Genomic DNA, 22826 nt, shown 5'->3' on the forward strand with positions numbered 1-22826 from the left:
TTGGGGGGGGACTGCATTGAGTCTTCATTGCTGTGCACAGACTTTCTCTAGTTGCGGCAAGTGGGGGCTAATCTTCGTTACGGTGCGCAGGCTTTTCATTGTGGTGGTTTCTCTTGTTGTGGAGCACGGGCTCTAGGCAAGTAGGCTTCAACAGTTGCAGCATGCGGCCCCTACACGGGCTCAGTACTTGCGGCTTGCAGGCTCTAGAGTGCAGGCTCAGTAGTTGTGGTGCATGGGCTTAGTTGCTCTGCGGCATGTGATATCTTCCCAGACCAGGGATTGAACCCATGTTCCCCTGCACTGGCAGGTAGATTCTTAACCACTGCGCCACCAGGGAAGTCCCTTTACATATATTTTAAATCCCAGAAGACACTATTGTTCTATACAGACAGTATTCATTTATATTTTATAATATATTTATACTACTCTTTGCTTTCCCTTCCTTCCTGCATCTCTGGGTGTTCATATGAAATCATTTTCCTTCTGCCTGAAAAACTACTTTTAGTATTTTGTTTAGTGTGAGTCTGCTGAGATGAATGTTCAGTTTTTGTTTATTTGAAAATGTCTATTTTGCTTTTACCATTTAAAATTCATAAATAAAAAACTAATATATTAATCATTACATTCTTATAGTATTTTTTAGTTGAAAAACTTGGTGAATATATGTTAAGAGAACTGATTCTCAGAGCAGCCATGGGACATAGGATGGGTAGATATTATCCTATCTTATAGATACTGAAATAAAGAAGAGACTTTGCCTTTTCTCAAAATCAAAGAAAGGAGATCTGACATCTTGGAAATTTGACTTGTTACAACTACCTGAAATTATAAATTGAACTGTGAATTTTAGAGGCTCACAGAAGAGGCAGTAAGAAAAAGCTGACTGGTCAGCAAGTATATGGATCCAGGGCTGTAAATATAAATGTCACATCTTGAGGCAAAAATTAAATGTTTGGATGTGTTTGCTTTCACTTTTGGAGGGTATTTCATGGCTTACAGAATTCTAATTCGTTTTCTTTTAACTCTTTGAAGATCTCATAACACTGTCTTCTGGATTCACTGTTTCTGTTAAGAATCAGTGCTCAGTCTTATTGCTTTTACCTTGAAGAGCTTTCTTTCTCTCTGCCACTTTTAAGATTCTACCTCTGGTATTCAGCAATTTGACTATGATGCATACAGGTATAGTTTTATTTGTCCTGCTTGGGTTTTGTAATGCTTGACTCCATGGCTTGTTATCTCTCATCAGTTTGGAAAATTCTTGGCAATTATCTAGCTATAGCTTCAACTCCATTTTCTCCTCTTATTCTGGGATTCCAGTTATACACATGGCAAACTTTTTTTATTGTGCCCCACATGTTTTACACTCTTTTCTGTGGTTTTTTTTGTTGGTTCTGTCTTTTTATCTCTCTGTGCTTCCATTAGCTATTTCCTTCTACCCTATCTTCATGTTCACTATACTTTCTCATCACTGTCTACTCTGTTAAATTCATCTATTGAGTTCATAATTTCAGATATTATATTTTTAAATTCTAGAACTTCCATTTGATTCTTTTTTATAATGTCCAGTTCTTTGCTGCAATTTTCACCTTGTTCTTTTACTTTTGAATATATATAAGTTATTTTAAAGTATCTGATAACTGAATAACCTTGTAGTTTTTAAATGGTTTCATAAAATGTATTAGTTGTATTCAGTCCTTGATATGGGTACTTTCTATTACTATTAGATTTTTAAAGCTGGTAAATTTTTAAACTCAGGGCTGGTTTATATTAAAATGATAGTCTACTAAGTCATGAACTTCTTTCTTCATATTCTTGTTAAAATTAATGCATCATTCTTGCTCCTCAACCGTACTATATGTTCTTTGAAGGTAAAGTCTGTGTCTTGTGCTTCTTCTTCTGCATATCCCCTTAAATTCATGGCACTTTACCTCAGCATATGGTGGACACTTGGTCAATGTCTGGACCAGACTGAGAAAGGCCAATAGTTAACTATAAGAGTTTTGAGTTTCATAAATGTATGAAGTTCAAAAGGCAATTAGGGGGCTTCCCTGGTGGAGCAGTGGTTGAGAATCCGCCTGCCGATGCAGGGGACACAGGTTCGTGCCCAGGTCCAGGAAGATCCCACATGCCGCGGAGCGGCTGGGCCCGTGAGCCATGGCCGCTGAGCCTGTGCATCCGGAGCCTGTGCTCCTCAACAGGAGAGGCCACAACAGTGAGAGGCCCACGTACCACCAAAAAAAAATAAAAAGGCAATTAGGTGAAAATGTAGAATAGACACTTTTAAAGTCAGATGATTTGAAGATATTTATACTTGACTTTTATATCTTCATGGGAAGCTGAGAATAAGGTAGGTACTACATATTGCTATAGAGCACGTAGCCATTTAAAAAATGTAAAAAAAAAAGGGCTTCCCTGGTGGCGCAGTGGTTGAGAGTCCGCCTGCCGATGCAGGGGACACAGGTTCGTGCCCCGGTCTGGGAAGATCCCACATGCCGCAGAGCGGCTGGTCCCGTGAGCCATGGCCGCTGAGCCTGCGTGTCCGGAGCTTGTGCTCCGCAACGAGAGAGGCCACAGCAATGAGAGGCCCACATACCGCAAAAAAAAAAAAAAAAAAAAAAAATTTAAAAAAGAACTGGTAATATTTTTTACCTAGGTAAATATCAAACAAATTGGAATGTGTTATGTCAAGTGATAGACAACAAGATTAAGATCAAAGAACTACCTGTCTTATTAATAGAAAGTCACTCTAGCCATAGCCAGGATCAAGCTAGTTTATTTCTTAGAGAAAATAGTTAAGAAACAGGCCAATAGAACCCAGTAAAATAAAGTTGAGGAGTTAGGGGAGCTTAACTGCAACTGGGGAAGTGACAGGGAATCAAGTCATTTAAAGATAAAAGATCAAAAATACAAAGGCAATAAATATAACCTTTTATTAATTACATACAAGCTGTTAATAATGCACGCAGTCAGCTGAAATGTAAAGTTTATAAATTAACAAGAAAATGCAATGTGAGAAACAGCTACGTTAGTAAGGAGTCCAGGGCATGATGGAAAATTTTCATGGTTCCAATTAAAAAGAAAAAAAGGAGACAGTAGAATCTCAGGTCTGTAAAAGAACAAACTTTTAAAGATTCAATATGCTTCCTGTCAAAAGCAGTGAATACAAAATAAATACATATTAGATATAAGGACTTGTTCTTTGATCAGATTACAATGAACTGGATCATGACCTATAAGGAAGATAATACTAAATTCAAACACTGAAATAATGTCTCAAATGGCACTTGAGTGGTATAACAAGTGCAAGCAAGTTTATGATCTCTGATCTACTCTAAATTAATCCTTTTCCTGAATTAACTCTCAAAAGTATCCAACAGAGAAATAAAATATCCTAAGGTTTATAACATACAATGCTTATGATCCTAGCTGTGAGGCATGGACTAAAATTCAGAAGCTAGCAGAACATTACAATTACTGCTCTATAATTTTGGACGTAGCAAAGTACCTGCAATGAAGTTGAACTGCTGTACTCGACCAGAGAGTTAGTGATTTTTCATAGTTAAGAATGTCAGAGTAAAGGGTATATTAATGAAAACAAAGAATGCTGAATTAGTTTGATACAATTTTTATATATCAAACTAAGGAATGGACAACAAAGAAAAATGAGATAATAGTTTTAAAGACAAACCATCACAAAGGAATGTGAAATTGGTTAAGATAAAGAAAATGTCAAGATTAACCACTAGAAGGCAGTAACAGTCCATCAAAAAGTAGCTCCTTTTTTTTTTTAGCTCCTTATCTTTTGTAATTAAAAAGTAGCCCTATTATTCTCTAATATCCCTACTATAGTAATGCCATATCTCTAAGGAGGTATTTCAAAAGTTCTCAAAAAAAATTACTAAGTATCACAGAGGCCATACAATCAGTTTTTAAATTAACTGTGAAAATCAAAATATTAACACATACTCTCTCTCTCATACACAGAAACACACAAACACATCAGGGTCAGAAGTGTGGGGAAATGAACACTTTCACATTAGTGGGAATAAAAACTATTATAGTCTTTGGAGAACAAAACCTTTTGACCTATTTGAAATCTAGCACAAGGATATTCACTGGCAGCACAGTTTGTCATAATAAAAAACTTGAGGCAATCTAAATGTCTATCAGTAAGGAAATAGTTAACTAAAAATCCATATTATGGAATATTAAGCAGCATTTCTAAAATATGAGGTAGATCTTCATTCTGATATGGAAGTACTTCTACCGTATAGTACATGATAAAGATAACTGCAGAATGTATACATATATACATAAATACACATTTAAGTACAATGTGTGCATAGATAAAAAGAAGGATACATACTAACTGCTGGGGAAGAGTTTATATGATGTGACTAAGAAGGGGCACTGAAATTTTATTAATTTCTGTACTATTTTAACTTCTTCAATAAGCATGCGTTATTCTACTATTTGTATAATTTGAATGAGTAAAGCACAAGGCAAAAAGCATTAAATGTAACAAGACAGTTACTGTTGTAGAAAAACAATATAATTTACAGTGAAGAAAAAAATTATGAGCACTTACATGGACAAAACTATATTTTAAAGCTACTGCTAATTTTAATAAAAGGGTAATCTTACACAAGCAATTTTTAAATGCCAGGTAACACATCAGTGGAAAACAGGGAGAGGTAATAAGTATTTTAACATGATCAAATACCCAACGCAGTTTCATTGCTACAATGATGAAAAACCATCCTCTGATTCCACACACTTTTCCAGAGAGAGAGAGAAAGAGAGAGAGGGATGGAGAGAGGGAGGCAAGTAGGGAGGGAGAATAAATCTTGAATAAAAAGGAAATAATCAGGGCTTCCCTGGTGGCGCAGTGGTTAGGAATCCGCCTGCCAGTGCAGGGGACACGGGTTTGTGCCCCGGTCCGGGAAGATCCCACATGCCGCGGAGCAGCTAGGCCCGTGAGCCACAACTACTGAGCCTGCGCGTCTGGAGCCTGTGCTCCGCAACGGGAGAGGCCGCAACAGTGAGAGGCCCGTGCACGGCGATGAAGAGTGGCCCCCGCTCGCCGCAACTGGAGAAAGCCCTCGCACAGAAACGAAGACCCAACACAGCCAAAAATAAATATAAAATAAATAAACAAATAAATTTTAAAAATAATAATAATAATTTTTAAAAAATTTTTTTAAAAAGGAACTAATCAGAATCTAAAGATTCCTTGCCTCCATTTAAAAATGGGAATTGGGACATTATGAAATATGCCTCGGAGGCTATAATGGCAGATTTCATCACTGCTAAATTCATTGATCTCTTAAGAATATTATAAACATCAACAGACTAATAAATTATCTATTAGTTACATTTGGGAGCTTAATAAGTTATATAAATGAATGAAATCACAGAACTGAAAAAAACTTAGGAGATCTGGGACAGGTCATAACGAACCCATCCAATAAAAGGGAATTACCCATTAATCTCTCTTTTAATGCTTCAAAAAAAACACAAACTGTTACTCCCAATCACCTCGGACATGTTACCGAAAGAATTATGTTTTATCTATCTATGTTTCCTTTTATTTATTTTATTCTTTAAATCATATTTGCTTACTTTTTACCCCAATATAAGCATTGGCCCTTCTCTTTCACTTTCACTAGCCCAATTGCTATAGCATCTAGGCATCTAATCCCTTACTTAGATGGAATTAGCTCTTAAAAGGTCTTAAAATTGTCCAAACACATTGGATTTTGTAAAACATTTAATAGGTTTTTAAAACGAATCAAAGGCTTGCATACTCTGATTTACCATGTAAAATGACAAATCCATCTTCATGTAAGTTGTTTATTGTTTGGGGGAATGAGGAGGTGGATGACTAAGGCTTATTTAAGGCATTTAATTGCACTAAACAGACAGATAAGAGACCTGCAACAAATATACATAAGGGAGACCCGTTAAGCTCCAAAGTGATTTGGAATACTGTTTTCTAAAGTCTCATGGCAGTGACAGGCCACTGTGGGGGGAAGCTGCTTGGTAACTGGAATTCTTATTTACCAATAGGTAATTTAATGTAAAAAGCCTTCTAAGTTCTGCACTGTGTAATCCATTACGTTGTTTGTTCTCTTATTGGTTACAGCATTCTAAGGACAGTAAGTGTAGGTGGCTACTTAAGACAGTAATAAATTGATAGGAAAAAATAGAATACAAAGTTATACTTAAATGAGTCACTTTCTCCCCAATTCTCTACCCCCATCCCATCCCTCAAAGCAATTGGCTTTGTTGGGTTTTTTTAAGCAAACACATTTTATTTCCCTCTCCTCCCCACCAAATGTCAAAATAAATTCAACCACCCTCTAGTTTCTAAAAGCCACACAGAGAAATAAAAACATTATGACTTTAACTAAGAGAGTTCAAAGAACTATGCAGCAAGAGCACCTGGGTGTGAAAAGAACAGTCACCTGCAGGAAGGAGGGTAGAACAGAAAAGATACTGTCTGTGGACAGGAGGGGCTCCAGTATAACTGTTTACCGAGTATACAAAATTCTCAGACAGAAACAGTAGTCAGAAAGAAAAGCCAATTACTAAGGAAAATTGCTCCCAAACTAAGGCAGCTACTGAAACACATTTAATAAGCCAGGCCTGAGCACTAAGGGTTTCCCTTTTTTCCCTTCGCTATAAAAAAAATAAAAGCCTGGGGGCTTCCCTGGTGGCGCAGTGGTTGCGCGTCCGCCTGCCGATGCAGGGGAACCGGGTTCGCACCCCGGTCTGGGAGGATCCCACATGCCGCGGAGCGGCTGGGCCCGTGAGCCATGACCGCTGAGCCTGCGCGTCCAGAGCCTGTGCTCCGCAACGGGAGAGGCCACAGCAGAGGGAGGCCCGCATACCACAAAAAATAAAAAAAAATTTAAAAAAATAAAAAAAATAAAAAAATAAAAGCCTGAATAGCCTGGAAATCTACCCACTGAAATAACGTAAGGAAATCAGCAATGTTTCAATTTTTTAAAAGATGTTTATTCTTGCTTAACCAGCACTGATATTTTTCCCCCTTTGGTATTCTGCTCATTTGCTGCCATAAACTCTACCCAAAGAAACCCACCCAAGCTACCAAAGAGTCTAAAATTATGATGGATTATAGTGTCTTCAGGAGTTGGCTCTTTGCTTATTATTGTTACTTTTAATTAAACACTAATGCTCTCTCTATATAGTTTTCCCCAGGAAGAACAATGCTTAACACCCTAAAGAGAAGAAAAGGGGAAATGACTGAATGGTGTCATTAAGACGAGGTTCATTAAATGGGACCTCTTTCTAAGAGGCTTCCCTTTACTATATGTAAGTTTGGTAAATGAAATAATAAGATAGTGTCTTTTAATAAATAAAAGAAGGAAGTTGCATCTGTACTACCTAAACAATTCTCACCATGAAAATATGACTTGAAACTAAAATCTTAATTTTAGGATACGGGGAAATTTGGAAGGCTGGTGAGTCCAAATCTCTCTTAGAGCAACTCCAAAAACTGCTCTTAAGGGTAATTAGCACAAAAATCCACCCAGGCTGACTTCAGGTTGCTGGCACGGATAATAAACAAAGATTAGGAAACACTTAAAATTGCGTTATATCCACCTATTCCAACCTCCTCAACCACCCAGGCCACTGTTCCTGAGGCCGTAGTTTTCTGTTTAGCTCCCTTCATGGTAACTTCTCAGAAGAATATGAGAACAAATTTATTCAATAAACATTTTATCACACATCTACTTTATGCTAGGCACAGTTCCACTAGCAAGAAACAGAGAAAAAAGCAATTTAAGGACTTACCCTGGTTTATCCTCAAATCTCTGATCAACTCTGAAAGGCAGTTTTTGATACTTATGGGAATGTCTGGCCTCCAAAGTAATCATTTATAATCACTGTCATAATAGGGAGTTTTGCTCTTTGTTCCTGTTTTTGTTTTGTTTTGGGGTATTTTTGCAGGGAGGGGGGAATGGTTCTACAGTGCTAATTCAATCATTTGGGTTTTTTTACCTTCATTAGCCTCTGGCCTTGAATTCTTGATATATGCAGAGAATTTGGCAAAGATGTCCATTCCAGCGGTATTTGATTCTGGGTGTTTTGGTGAAAGCTTTAAGTACCTAAATGAAAAATGTAATAACGGATTATAGATCCTCCAAAGATACATTAGCATAAATTCTCTCAATCAAACCATTGTGTTAGCAGTTACTAGACATCTTTTAATAGTTATTACTCTAAGAAATGCCATCATCTGTTTTGCATGATATTTTTAAGATGTGTTTTTTCCTTAGGAAACAAAGTTCTACACAGTGTTTTTGTTCACATACTAATATTCTTGGCAACCAAAGCTCATCCATACTCCACCTCCATTTTATAAATTAGAATGCTGGTGAAACAGTCTACTTGTTCAGAGACTTGTGCCAAGCCCATGGGCGTCTTAGAAAGAGAACTCTAGAGCAGAGCTGTCCAAGAGAACGTTCTGTGATGATGGAAATATTATATATTTGAATTGTCCAAGATGGTAGCCATTAGTGACTTGTGGTTATCTGAATACGAATTTAAATTAATCATAATAAAGTTAAAATTCATTTCCTCAGTTACACTAGCCACATTTCAACTGTAGAGCTTTCTCAAATAGGAATGCCAAACAGACAGATCTTTGGTATGCCACACACTGAGCCAGCCATGTATACCAGTACCACAGAACCCTGACAGTAGGAAAAGAGTCTAAGCTGTCCAAGCTTAGGTTAAGGACAAAAACAGCCAGGAGGCCGATCATTCACTTTCCTACACTCAGGATTTTCCAAAACCTCCCATATATTAATTATTGTAAGGGTGACAATGAGCAACAGAAAAATAAGACATCAGGAATTTTGCTAACAAGTGCTCTGTTGTTGTTACAAAGCCTTTCTACTTTGAGGAAAGACATTCATGACACAACAGCTTTTTTAAAAAAACACACACAAATGTGTATTTCATATACTTAAATTTTCAAACACACATACCCAATGTTTATTTCTTCCTCAAATTGGAAAATACATGTGAAAAAGCCCAGTTCTTTACTTCTCCCTTCAGCAGAGCTTGTATCAGCTCCAGGGAGTCAGGACTAGAGAAGTTCAGACTGAGCACCATTTTAGGGGAAGACTGATCAGTTTAAAAGCCCTGCAAAACGGGCTGGGGGCCGGTAAGACTACAGAAAAAATCTTACATTGAACTAGTTTAGTTTAGATTTATTCATATATTTTAAGATGCTGTCTTACTACTTTTCTTTAAATTAAAAATGAAAGTGAGGTATTTTTAGAAAAAAATTTGTTCAGTTGTAAGCTGTAGTTTCAGGTTAGTTTTTATTTTTTTGTTGCTGTTTTTTTTGCGGTACGCGGGCCTCTCACTGCCGTGGCCTCTCCCCGTTGTGGAGCACAGGCTCCGGACGCACAGGCTCAGCGGCCATGGCTCACGGGCCCAGCCGCTCCGCGGCATGTGGGATCTTCCCGGACCGGGGCACGAACCCGCGTCCCCTGCATCGGCAGTTGGACTCTCAACCACTGCGCCACCAGGGAAGCCCCTCAGGTTAGTTTTTATATTCGTATCTTTTACGTTTACCATTTTAAATTCAAGGAAAGATACATCTTCTAAATTAGACATAGTACATATATTGGTAAGGAGAATATAAAATATCGAATACCAACATGCTCAAGTTATTTTTCTCTTTAATATCTATTTTTAAGCTTAAAGAGTTCTTCATAATTAGAAATGAAATGAATTACATAACGAGCTTTTCAGTGAATGATTATAGTAAATAAATTTCACCTGTGTGTATGTATGTGTATATTATACATATGTGTATGTGTGTATATATATAATATGTATTTTTTCCTGCTAACTATAAAAAACTTTACCTTCTCTTTTTTTTTTTTTTCCCCTGCCTGAGCTGAAACAGTTAATTCCAGCTTCAACATTCCTGGATTTCCCTTGACTATGAAAACAATCAGCCTCTAATTTAAATGTTTCCACGCTTATAATTACAGTACCTTCACTGACTCCAAACAAAAAATAGTGCAAGGAACAAAAATACATTGAAGTGCCTCTTCAATGTATCTATGACTTCCTCTAGCCAAGTTTCCAAATTTACTCTTCTTTTCCCCAACCAATATTTAGCAGTACCAACTTTTTCTAATGAAGTAAACTTCATAATTCTCATAATCACTTATAGAAAGGTGGGCTTGAATTACAGATTATTTATATATTCATTATTCATGCATATATTCATTTATTCTAATTATTAAGTATCTACTATGTGTCAGGAATTGTACTAAGTACTGGGGTTGTAATGATCAACACATAGAAGCATGCTTACTAGAGATCTGTTTTAATGAACAGGTAAAAATAAAAGACTTGCAATCAGCATACCCTTTATTCATATGGAAATAGATGCTATTACAATTCTTAAGAAAAACAGTGTTCTCTAAAGCAGGTTAAACATGCCCTATTCTTCTCCTCCAAGACAATTAAATTTGTACTATTAATTCAATGCATACAATACTATAGTTACAAGAGACCACTCACCTCAATCTCTCATTTTGCCTAAAAGGAAATTATATTCCAGAAAGCTTACATACTTGGCCCCAAAATCACTGGACTAGTTAAAAGTATTGTCAAACTGAAACTCACATCTCCTGTCCCCAGGTCCAGTGTTGTTTTGTTTTTGTTTTATTAAAGATCAAGTTCTAAAAGATAAATCAAATGCTAAACTGGTAGGTCCAAAATCAGCTGTCAACTTTTTTTTTGCATTCCTCCCAAACACTGGATTTTAATAATTCATTATTAGTAGTTTTAGCAAACTGCTTGATAAAGCAATACTTTTCAATTATTATGAGCATTCACTTAAACATTTAACAAAAGGAAGGCAAATAATTAATAAAAGGCTATGTGTCAACAACAGAATAGACATGCACATCCAGGGTATTTTTAGACTTTCAGATCAGTCCTTTATCACATCCTGTATTACACAACTGACTATTATTAATGGTAGACTAGCTAAGAATACTTCCATCCTTTAAGAAAGATTTCAAACATTTTCTCCTTTCTTGTGTTAATGTAAGAATAAAGTGTGGTTATACAGTCTATTAAATTATCCCTGTAAACTCAAGTTTCGTTGTACTTCTCTTTAAAAATAAAAGGCTTAACAACAGTTTATAGAACTCTTCTCCAAAATTATCTAGCTTCCTCTATCCTTCTATCCTTTTATCAGTAAGTTAGCCAAGTATACAAGCCTGCTTCAGTTAAAAACCCAAATTTCAAAGTTTTTTTGAAAGCTATTTTTGGGCAAAGTAGTTCCTTCTTTCAAGCAAGGGGAACTGAAAAAAATATCCCCAGAAGAGAAGAAAGATAGTTTCTTCTTTAAAACCTATAGTTACCTAGACCAGCACCTTGATTTTATCTTTTCATTAGTCTCTAAATTCTAAACAACTCTAGAATAGACAGTTGCCTGTATTTGTCATGATTAAATCAGAAATGCTCACATAAAAACCCCTCTGTTCTCAGTATCTTCAAATGCCAAAAACATGTTATTAGAAATGCTAGATTCTAGTCCACCAGCTTGTACAACTCTTCTGCCTTTTGTCCTCATCCTATCTGGAAACAAGAAGGCTTACAATCAGTGTGAGTAGGATCAGCTAAGGACCTGAAGACCTCCTTATCCTACAGAGAAAAGGCAGACAGCCCCTGGCTGCCCTAGAACAGAAGAAAGGAAGAACGTATGTGGTGGTCCCAGAAACAGTTCCTCCTCTCATCCTCTACAAGCAATTCTGCATGACAGAGAATATGCTGTTTGATCCGCATCTTACAGAGCCCACTAAAGGGCAAGGTACTCCCAATCCAAACATGCTGTTTCAATGCATATAAACAAAAACTCATCAGAAGTTAAACCTCACCTACTTTTTAAAAAGGATTCATTAAATTAAGTTTGAAAATCACCTTCAGTCCCACTTGGTCATCACAGTAAAACAAACTACCTTTGCTTTCTATCTTACCCTTCCTCTAAACTTGAGCTAGCCTTCAATTTTGTACTCACTAAAGCACAATTCCAATTAAAGACTCACATTTTACCTTTTATAAAAGTCAAACATAGGTTTTTGTTTTTACTTGGCTTTGAAAGTAAGTATGCCAGCTCTGCTACCATGAACTGTGAAATCTTGGACAAATTATTTGGATTACTCATCTTCAGTTTTTTCATAAAGTCTTTGAGAGGATTAATTGAGATAATCCATAAAATAATCCACAATGCACAGTGCATGGCACATAATTAGCACTTGAATGTTAGTTAATAATAGCAGAGGCATTAGTAACATCAAAAATACTCCCTTCTATATAAAGTAAAATTTTAAACTTTATTTAGAAACTCTCTTCAGAATATAAACTTCAACATAAAAACAAGGAAAATTAACCATAGAGAGAATTTAGTGGATTATGAACCCTTTATAACAGAAAGATCTCCAAGTTTTAAATTAAATTATTTAAACCGAAAGAAAAGATCGTTTCTGGTTAGAGTATCTCTATGAATATGCCCAAATGAAATGAAGCTAAATTTTCCATATATGAAAAGCAAAATGAGGGAATTCCCTGGCGGTCCAGTGGTTAGGACTCTGCGCTCTCAATGCCAAGGGCCCAGGTTCAGTCCCTGGTTGGGAAACTAAGATCCCACAAGCCACATGGTGCAGCCAAAAAAAAGAAAACAAAAAAAAAGCAATGTGAAAATGTTTATTTTCAAGGTCCAATTCAAAAAGCTATGGTGTCTTACAGAGTACTGGATGCCAAAAAAATTGAATATTTTGATATTAGCTCTACCATTTCTGTTAATATTTATTCCCTTTGAGAAAATTAAGAAAGAATAATGAAAATTATTTTTGTTGCTGTTATTGCTGCTATTGTTGAAGAAGAAGGCTAGAAGAGAATATGAGAAAATGCCCATTTTACTGAAATGGTATATAATGTTATCAGCATACTGATTTCAAAAACGTAAATATCCTTGGAAGGATTTACACAACAAACATTTTAGACAATGCTTTGAAACAACATACAGCTTCCTTCACAGAGAATGAATGTCATTCAAACTGTTTCTCTATTTATAATTTAATGTTGCTACAATGATCTACAGTTATGAGAGGAAGATCACTTCCATTAGCGTCTGAGGATAAGATGGAAAATATGGAGCTTTCCTCAGAGCTGACAGACTTTAAGAATACAAAGGGTAAAATATACGTACATACATAAAAAGAGTAAAAGAGATCCAGTAGGTTCTATGATGCAAAACAATATCTGAAAAGTTATTTCTACTAAGCTGAATGCATGTTCATAACAGTTCCTTACATATGTGTATACAGCTTCAATTATATTTTTACAAGGATCCCAGTTTCGATTTATCAGTATTCTAACTATATACATGGCCTGGAGGAAAAGACAAATATAATTTTATGAATGTTGGTCTAGAGAAACTTTACTAGGGATGGAAGGAAGTTTAGGACTCCTGGACAGTAGAGATAAAAAAGTTTTGAGGTTTACATATGGCTGAGTCACTTCACTGTACAGCAGTAACTAGCACAACATTGTGAAGCAACTATACCCCAAAAAATAAAAATTAAAAAAAAAAAGTTTGAGCATCTTAGAAAGACAGGAAGGAAGGCAGAGAATAAGCTTTAGAATACATGATTAAGAAAATGAATTTTAAGTTTAGTATAAGATTGCTAAACAGAGGGCAATTCTGTTCACAATTGAAGATGGGCTAGCTGTAGACAGAGGCGTCATTATTCATATGTCTCCTGGCAGCCTTCCTGCCTACCATCCCCAACCCTGTATGCTATGCTCCAGCCACAGCTTTAGGTCCCCCAAAGAAACACTATTTATTCAAAATTATTTTTCTGCTTGGAACGTCTGTCATCCCTTCATTCACCTGCTAAAGGCCACATTTATTTATTTATTTTTTTTCCCAATTAAAGCTCAGTTCAGGCTTCCCTGGTGGTGCAGTGGTTGAGAGTCCGCCTGCCGATGCAGGGGACAGGGGTTCGTGCCCCGGTCCGGGAGGATCCCATGTGCCGCGGGGCAGCTGGGCCCGTGAGCCGTGGCCGCTGGGCCTGCGCGTCCAGAGCCTGTGCTCCGCGGCGGGAGAGGCCACAGCAGTGAGAGACCCGCGTACCGCAGGAAAAAAAAAAAAAAAAGCTCAGTTCAAGTGTTATCTCTTTCTATAAAGCCTTTTCTGATTCTACTCACTCTCCCACAGCACCACTATCTCTTCATACATATTTGACTGCACTTCTTGAGAGCAGGAACTATCTTATTAACTATTATACCCATAGGGCTTTGTTGCCCAGTAACCGTTTGCAGGATAAACTAATGAATGAAGGAATGAATACTGATTAACTATTATTTTAGAACTCTCTGACCTATTAATCCCAATTCAGGGAATTTATCTGTATATATGGAGGGTGAAAGACAACTAACAAGAAAAGGTTTGGGCCAGAAGGAACATTCCAGTTTTCAGGATAATGAAACTGGAAAAGCCTAAAAGAAACCAATGATGTTTTGAACCTATGCCAAGATTACATTATGATGAAAATGTGCAATTTAGGTAACTGTCATTACAGTACATCTATTCCTCAACTACACCTCACAATATAGTAAATAGTTGAGTATTTTAAAATCATTAACCATGTGGGCTAATATGCAAGACTGGGGGATCCAGAATACCTCAAAGAAATACATAAATAAAAATGGAATCCCAGGGACACAATCTAAAAAGTTCATTCCCTTGGGTGGTAGCTTCAGAAAGTTACCTTTAAAATGGCCTGATAGGAAATCTCCCAGCAACCTGTACCACACTCCTGCTTAGATATTCTGGCTGGGTTCAGTTTGAACCTGTCTTTCCCCATCTTTTCTTCTCCCTAAACTTCTCTCTCATTTTGGGACCTCAAATAACCAGTCTTTCCTGACCAGCTCATGTGTCCCAAACCTACTTTCACCAGGTACTCTACAGCTTAATCAGATTCCTACCTTTCTTAGTGTGGCTTACTGGCCTAGCTGGCAGCCAATTCTGACATTTGTGTAGCATTATAATGTATGAAGAGAAGTGCTAGTCATTCCAACTTAATGCCGTTACAATTTAACTCAAGTACAATCAGGAGAAATGTCTCTAATGGCCAGATAAGACAAACTTTAAAGAGATGGCAATATTTCCATGCATATTTTCTTCAGTACTCACTTGGGGGGGCATAAGACTTCTTCAAGAAATTCTTCAATCTTATTTACATCCGTTTTGACCTCATTGTTGAAAGTTATAAATGGTGGGTGGGTCCCCGGAGCCAAGTTCTGCAGGTCTGCAGGCTTCCTGTTAGGCAAAATAGTGGTCAAAATCAGGTCATTTTATACTCTAACTGAGAAGCAACAATACTTTACATTCTCAGAGTGATTCTAAATTTTAAAATATATAAAAATGAATAAGAAATAGTATTTTTTCCACTAAGTATAACAGCCACAATAGTACTCTAGTAAGAAGCAAACATCCACAAAGCACATAATTTAGGATAAAAAAATTAAAAGTCTTTGATTTTAACCAAAGACAAAGTTCTTCATTCTCATTCCAAATGTAACTGAGATACTTATTAGAAATGGAGGTAGAATGATGGGAAGAAGACTTGGGAAAGTCAGTCTCTAGTCTCAACTCTGGCACCAACTCACTGTGTAAAGATGGGCAAACTATAACTTCCTCTACTTCTCTAGGCCTTCCTTTTCTTTTCTTTTTTTTAATAAGGAAGAAGAGCAGCTGATTCCTACAGTCCTTTTCCATAAGATTTCAAATTCAAATGCTACTTCTCCATTTTCCTCTAAGTTCAGACTTAACAATGAAAAAGATTATGAGATTTGACTATCTAATATCAAAATTACTTCAATATATAAAAAATAGCATAAACAAAGGTAAGAAGCAACATAGAATGGAAAAAAACAGTATAGTAAATAAGAAGGATTCTGTCCAAATTCATCAAAAATTCAAGTAGGTATGGGTGAAAATAAATTGATAAGCAATAGATAAGTGAACGCGTGGAAAAATGTCCAAGAACCCAATCATCAAAGAAATTCAAAATTAAATAATGAAGACATTTTCCTCCTATGAATTAGGAGAAACTGAAAATACACAGAACACTGATAAAAATGGTGAAACTGGTATGCTACCCTATTAAAAAGTAAAATGGCTCACCTAAGCCTACCAATGAATCCTAGAGTCAATAACATGACAGATATGGTGTGCATCCTAATGATAAAATATGAGGCATATATCACCACCTATGAAATATTCTTACCAAATAAGTCAAACCTGACGCTAAAATTAAGTCTCCTTGGATAGCAGTCTCTAAAATTGTGATCTAGGGGACCCTTTCATCAGATGGTCCATGAGGTCAAAACCATTCGCATAATACTGACATCATTTACCTTTTTCACTCTCATTCTCTCATGCCTGTATAGTGGAGTTTTCCATAGGCTACTTGGTGTGTGTCATCACAAGGTAATATATACAGAAGCAGACATGAGAATCTGTCTTCTGTTAAGGCAGACATTAGATAGGTACAAAAATATAAAACAATGCCACCCTTCTCACTAATTTTGTTTTGGAAAATACAGATATTTTTAATTCTTAAAAAATTTCGTGATAACTATGAGTTCATGATTGTTTTACTTAAATGAATTAGTAAATATTTTAAATTTCTCAGTTTTAATTTCTAATATAGTAAAATCAATAATAACTGAAAGCTCTTTGAGGTCCTCAATAATTTAAGAGTATAAAGGGGTCCTGGGACCAAAAAGTTCATTTACAGGAAACACAAGGAGTTATAGAACAAAGTTAAATGATACCACAAGGAAGCAATCAGCCAAATCCAGAATCTGGGGCAATCTACAGTTCAACTAATTAGATTTCTACGAGTCAATGGCATGAGGACAAAAAGCCACAAATGGGAGTTTGAAGGGATTGTTGTGGATTAAGAAAAATTTAAGAGATATAACAACCAAATATGAGTAGAATTTGTTTGAATCCTCATTTGAACAAACCAGCCAAAGATAAGATATTTTGGAGACAACTGGGGAAACTGGATTGTATACTGGGAACTAGATGTTATAATGGCATTGTGGTTAGTTAAGGACCTGTCATTATTGTTTGGAGATGTACACTGAAATGAGTAGAGGTGAAATGACAGGATTCCTGGGATGTGCTTTAAAATATTTCAGAGAAAGAAAAGAAAGAAAAAGAAGCAAAAAGGGGACAAAGCAACTGGGAGCAAAATCTTAACAGAATTGAAGTTATGGGGAAGTTTATTCTTTCTGTGTATATGTTTGAATACTTTCATAATTAAAAAGATGAACTTAAAAAAAATTATAATATAATATATTGCTTCAAAGAATTTTTCCCCCTACTATAGACCTTTCTTCCTTCCATCCTCACCACAAATGCATGGAATTTGAATAAATAAAGGATATCTTTAAGTGTATCATGAAGGTGAAATACTTTGTCATTAAAAAGAATTTTTAAAATAGAGTGTACCCTAAAATCTATACTCAGCCCAGCTTTTCAATTATGGTCTTATTCATATCAATTCTCTCTCTTTCTCCCTTTCTTTCCCTCCCATTGCCCTGCACACACCCCCTTGTCTCTCTCTCAATTTAGGTCTGGAAAGTGCCTCATCTATTACTACATTCCAATCAAATATATAAACACTTATTAATTATCCAATGAGTCCAAATGTTCTAACTCAGAGCCTCCCTCTACTCAAGTTCTAGAGCCTATCTCCTTCCCAAGCCAAAGAAAAATAAGACTATCTATCAACTGCTACAAAAACCTAAGCTCCGAAAGAGAACTTTTTAAAGTCAAAATCTGATTTGATTTTGAACTCTTGATTCTTTTACTGAGCATTCTTCCTTGGTTGGACAAGGTAAAGTTGAGCACAAAATGATTGGAATACATGAAACTTGAGTAAGTCTTCCAGATGCACATTTATTTAAATAGTGAGGTATGCCTATAAGGTTTCAGTAACTTTTATAAGCACTCACCTCCAAATCAGAACTAATCCTGTTCTGTTTTTCATTTCACTGTTTTTCTCTCCCCGCCTCTGGCCATACCATGCGGCTTGCAGGCTCTTAGTTCCCTGACCAGGGACTGAACCTGGGCCCACGGCAAGGAAAGTGCACAGTTCTAACCACTGGACTGCCAGGGAATTCCACATTTCACTGGTTTCTTTTTGTTATTCCTTCTTACTCATCATCTTAACCACCTGTTCTTTGATCACTAAAGGGTCCAGCATGTCCAAGACCACAGTCATCTCTAATCTTCAAGTCACCCACTCATGTTCTCACTCAGACTCACATTTGTTCCCACTTATAATTTACTTCCTACTCAACTCAGGAAGACCGTGTACATAATCAAGAGTCTAGAAATCCTAACAGTTTAGGGTTTATATATTTATTTTCAAATCCTAACACTTTAAAGTTTAAAAAGGTAGCACAAAGGTAAGCAAGAACAACAGTATCTCACCACAGCAAGTAGAGCTAATAAAACTGTATAATGTACACAAGAGAAAGAATACACACATTTCCCATCAATGCCAGTGAGGAATAAGAATGTTCTTTAATCTCATCATACACAAACTGTGATCACCTGGAAGACACTTTTCTCATTCCAAAGTTATAAAACATATCCACCAACATTTTTATGACTAACAAACAGTCCATTAATGCCTAAATATACGGTAATAATTTTTTCATGAACAGGGTGGATTTAGGTAAGGGAGAAGAAAGAAATCAAGGCTTTAAAATAACCCATAAGGGACGGCGGCAAAATAAATAGCAGCTATTACTTCTATAATAAATTATGACAGCTTTCAAGATCTCAAAACAAAAATATTTATTAGAGGAGGGATAAAGTTAGCATGGTAGAGAAGAAAGAACCAAAGACCGAATAAAAAGGACCTGGTTTAAGTCCCAAATTGAACAGTTCTGCCATTCACCAGCTATGTGACTAAGTAAATCACAACCTCTTTGGGTCTAGATTTCCTCATTTGTACTATGGATATAAGACTGGCTCTGCCTGTAAAGATCAAATCAAATAATGGGTGTGACAGTGAACTAAACTTTATACAAGTGATGAAATTGGTGGTTTTAAACTCTCTTTGAGTCTGATGGTTCAAAACTGGTTATCTAGCATTAACTGGTAATAAGAAATCTGATTAATATAGAGGTATGTAAGTAAAGTGAAACCAGGCATATGTTTACCAGTTTTCCTTAATATTAATGACTAGCGAATAGTCCTTCTTGTTTCTGCTAAAAGGATTTTTTTTTAAAGATGATACAACTATTTCAGGATTAACTGTTGAGATGAAGCACAATCATGTTGGGCCCTTACTCCAAGTGAAAGTAAATTTGGGAAGAAACTTTAATGCCCCTAACAGATCAGTAGACGTCAAATAAATGGACAAGTTGTACGCATTGAAATGACTCACTTAGAAGTTGTTATCAAGTCAGCAACCAGATAGAATCTAAGATTCTTCAACTTCAAGTCCTCACTGGCACTCTAAGGTCTCAGGTGTTTCATCTGACCCACAAAGGCTCATTTTTACAGATGCTTCGCAGAAACTTAACATTTCAAGAACTGCAGTGTGAGAAAAATGAAACTGAATAAGCAATGGCTAAAATTTTCAGGGCATCTTTGTTTTTTTTCATAAAAGGTCTTCAATAAATATTCAAGAATTCATTCAAATTCATTTAAATGTTTCCCTTAAGTGATATCTAGGAAAAGCAAAATGCATAGAATTCATGCCTTGAGATGAGAGCGTGAATATTCTCCAATATTTTGGGGGCTTTTTATTTTCACCATTACTTACCAGAGTTTGTTTCTAGATGAAGAAAAGGAAATATATAAAGAGAAAAAACTAGGGGGGACCTTCAAGATGGCAGAGGAGTGAGACGTGGAGATCATCTTCCTCCCCACAAATACATCAAAAATACTTCTACAAGTGGAACAACTCCTAAAGAACACCTACTGAACGCTGGCAGAAGACCTCAGACTTCCCAAAAGGCAAGAAAATACCCACATACTTGGGTAGGGCAAAAAGAAAAAACAGAGACAAAAGACTAGGGATGGGACCTGTACCTCTGGGACGGAGCTGTGAAGGAGGAAAACTCTCCACACACTAGGAAGCCCCTTCACTGGTGGAAACAAGGGGTAGGCGGCGGGGGAAGCTTTGAAGCCACGGAGGAGAGCGCAGCAACAGGGGTGCAGAGGGCAAAGCGGAGAGATTCCCGCACAGAGGATCGGTGCCAACCAGCTCTCACCATACTGAGAGGCTTGTCTGCTCACCCGCCGGGGCGGGTGGGGTCTGGGAGCTGAGGCTCGGGCTTCGGAGGTCAGATACCAGGGAGAGGACCGGGGTTGGCTGCGTGAACACAGCCTGAAGGGTGCTAGTGTGCCACAGCTAGCCGGGAGGGAATCCGGGAAAAAGTCTGGACCTGCGAAGAGGCAAGAGACCATTGTTTCGGGGTGCACGAGGAGAAGGGATTCCTTTCCCGTGTGCCCACAGTAGGCAGAGCACCGCCTAAGTGAGCTCCAGAGACGGGCGCAAGCCATGGCTATCAGCTCGGACCCCAGAGATGGGCATGAAACGCTAAGGCTGCTGCCACAGCCACCAAGAATCCTGTGTGCAAGCACAGGTCACTACCAACACCACAGACCCCGGAGCCTGTGCAGCACGCCACCACCAGGGTCCCGTGATCCAGGCACAACTTCCCTAGGAGAACACACGGCGACTCAGGCTGTTGCAACGTCACGCTGGCCTCTGCCGCCACAGGCTCGCCCTGCATTCCAATTATGACTACCATACCCCTCCCTCTCCCTGGCATGAGTGAGCCAGAGCCCCCTAATCAGCCGCTGCTTTAACCCTCTCCTGTCTGGGCAGGGAACAGATTCCTGAGGGCAACCTACATGCAGAGGTGGGGCCAAAACCAAAACTGAACCCCAGGAGCTGGGCAAACAAAGAGGAGAAAGGGAAATTTCCCCGTGCAGCCTCAGGAGCCGTGGATTAAATCCTCACAAGTCAACTTGAGGTACCCTGCATCTGTGGAATACCTGAATGGACAACGAATCATGCCAAAATTGAGGTGGTGGACTTCAGGAGCAACTGTAGACTTGCGGTTTGCTGTCTGTGACCGATTTGTTTCTGATATTTATGTTTATCTTAGTTTAGTTTTTAGCACTTGTTATCATTGGTGTATTTGTTTACTGGTTTGGTCGCTCTCTTCTTTTTTTTTAATTATTATTTTTTTATGCTAATAATTTATTTTTCTTTCTTTTTTTCTCCCTTTTCTTCTGAGCTGTGTGGCTGACAGGGTCTTGGTGCTCCGGCCTGGTGTCAGGCCTGAGCCTCTGAGGTGTGAGAGCCGAATTCAGGAAACTGGACCAACAGAAACCTCCTGGCCCCATATAATATCAATCGGCGAGAGCTCTCCCAGAGATGTCCATCTCAATGCTAAGACCCAGCTCCACCCAACGGCCAGCAAGCTCCAGTGCTGGATGTCCCATGCCAAACAACTAGTAAGACAGGAACACAACCCCACCCATTAGCAGAGAGGCTGCCTAAAATCATACTAAGTTAACAGACACCTCAAAACACACCACCAGACACAGCCCTGCCCACCAGAGAGACAAGATCTAGCCCCACCCACCAGAACACAGGCACCAGTCCCCTCCACCAGGAAGCCTACACAAGCCACTGAAACAAGCTCACACACTGGGGGCAGACACCAAAAACAACAGGAACTATGAATCTGCAGCCTGTGAAAAGGAGACCCCAAACAGAGTAAGTTAAACAAAATGAGAAGACAGAGAAATATGCAGCAGATGAAGGAGCAAGGTGAACACCCACCAGACCAAACAAATGAAGAGGAAATAACACAATAAATGAAATTAAAATATCTCTAGAAGGAATCAATAGCAGAATAACTGAGGCAGAAGAACAGTAAGTGACGTGGAAGATAAAATAGTGGAAAAAACTACCGCAGAGCAGAATAAAGGAAAAAAAATGAAAAGAATTGAGGACAGTCTCAGAGACCTCTGGGATAACATTAAACACACCAACATTCGAATTATAGGGGTCCCAGAAGAAGAAGAGGAAAAGAAAGGGACTGAGAAAGTATTTGAAGAGATTATAGTTGAAAACTTCCCTAATATCGGAAAATAAATAGTCAATCAAGTCCAGGAAGCACAGAGAGTCCCATACAGGATAAATCCAAGGAGAAACATGCGAAGACACATATTAATCAAACTATCAAAAATTAAATACAAATAAAAAATATTAAAAGCAGCAAGGGAAAAGCAACAAATAACATACAAGGGAATCCCCATAAGGTTAAAACATGATCTTTCAGCAGAAACTCTATAAGCCAGAAGAGAGTGGCAGGACATATTTAAAGTGATGAAAGGGAAAAACCTACAACCAAGATTACTCACTCTATCCAGCAAGGATCTCATTCAGATTTGACAGAGAAATTAAAACCTTTACAGACAAGCAAAACTTAAGAGAATTCAACATCACCAAACTAGCTTTACAACAAATGCTAAAGGAACTTCTCTAGGCAGGAAACACAAGAGAAGGAAAAGACCTCCAAAAACAAACCCAAAACAATTAAGAAAATGGTAATAGGAACATACATATTGATAACTACTTTAAATGTAAATGGATTAAATGCTCCAACCAAAAGACATAGACTGGCTGAATGGATACAAA

The 22826-nt window shown here is 37.6% G+C and overlaps 1 protein-coding gene across 2 annotated transcripts in view; it reads right to left on the minus strand.

Annotated features, from left to right (window-relative positions):
- CLIC4 (chloride intracellular channel 4) overlaps nucleotides 1-22826 on the minus strand; it is an 83004-nt gene that overhangs the window by 11395 nt on the left and 48783 nt on the right. For both annotated transcript variants that reach the window (XM_024125695.2, XM_055083588.1), the window contains exons 3-4: nucleotides 15266-15391; nucleotides 8029-8135 (exon numbers count right to left, since the gene is read on the minus strand). In XM_024125695.2, coding sequence (XP_023981463.1) covers nucleotides 8029-8135; nucleotides 15266-15391 — 233 coding nt within the window. The remainder of the gene's footprint in view (nucleotides 1-8028; nucleotides 8136-15265; nucleotides 15392-22826) is intronic.

The sequence above is a fragment of the Physeter macrocephalus genome, chromosome 3 (assembly GCF_002837175.3).
Source record: "Physeter macrocephalus isolate SW-GA chromosome 3, ASM283717v5, whole genome shotgun sequence".
NCBI lineage: Eukaryota > Metazoa > Chordata > Mammalia > Artiodactyla > Physeteridae > Physeter > Physeter macrocephalus.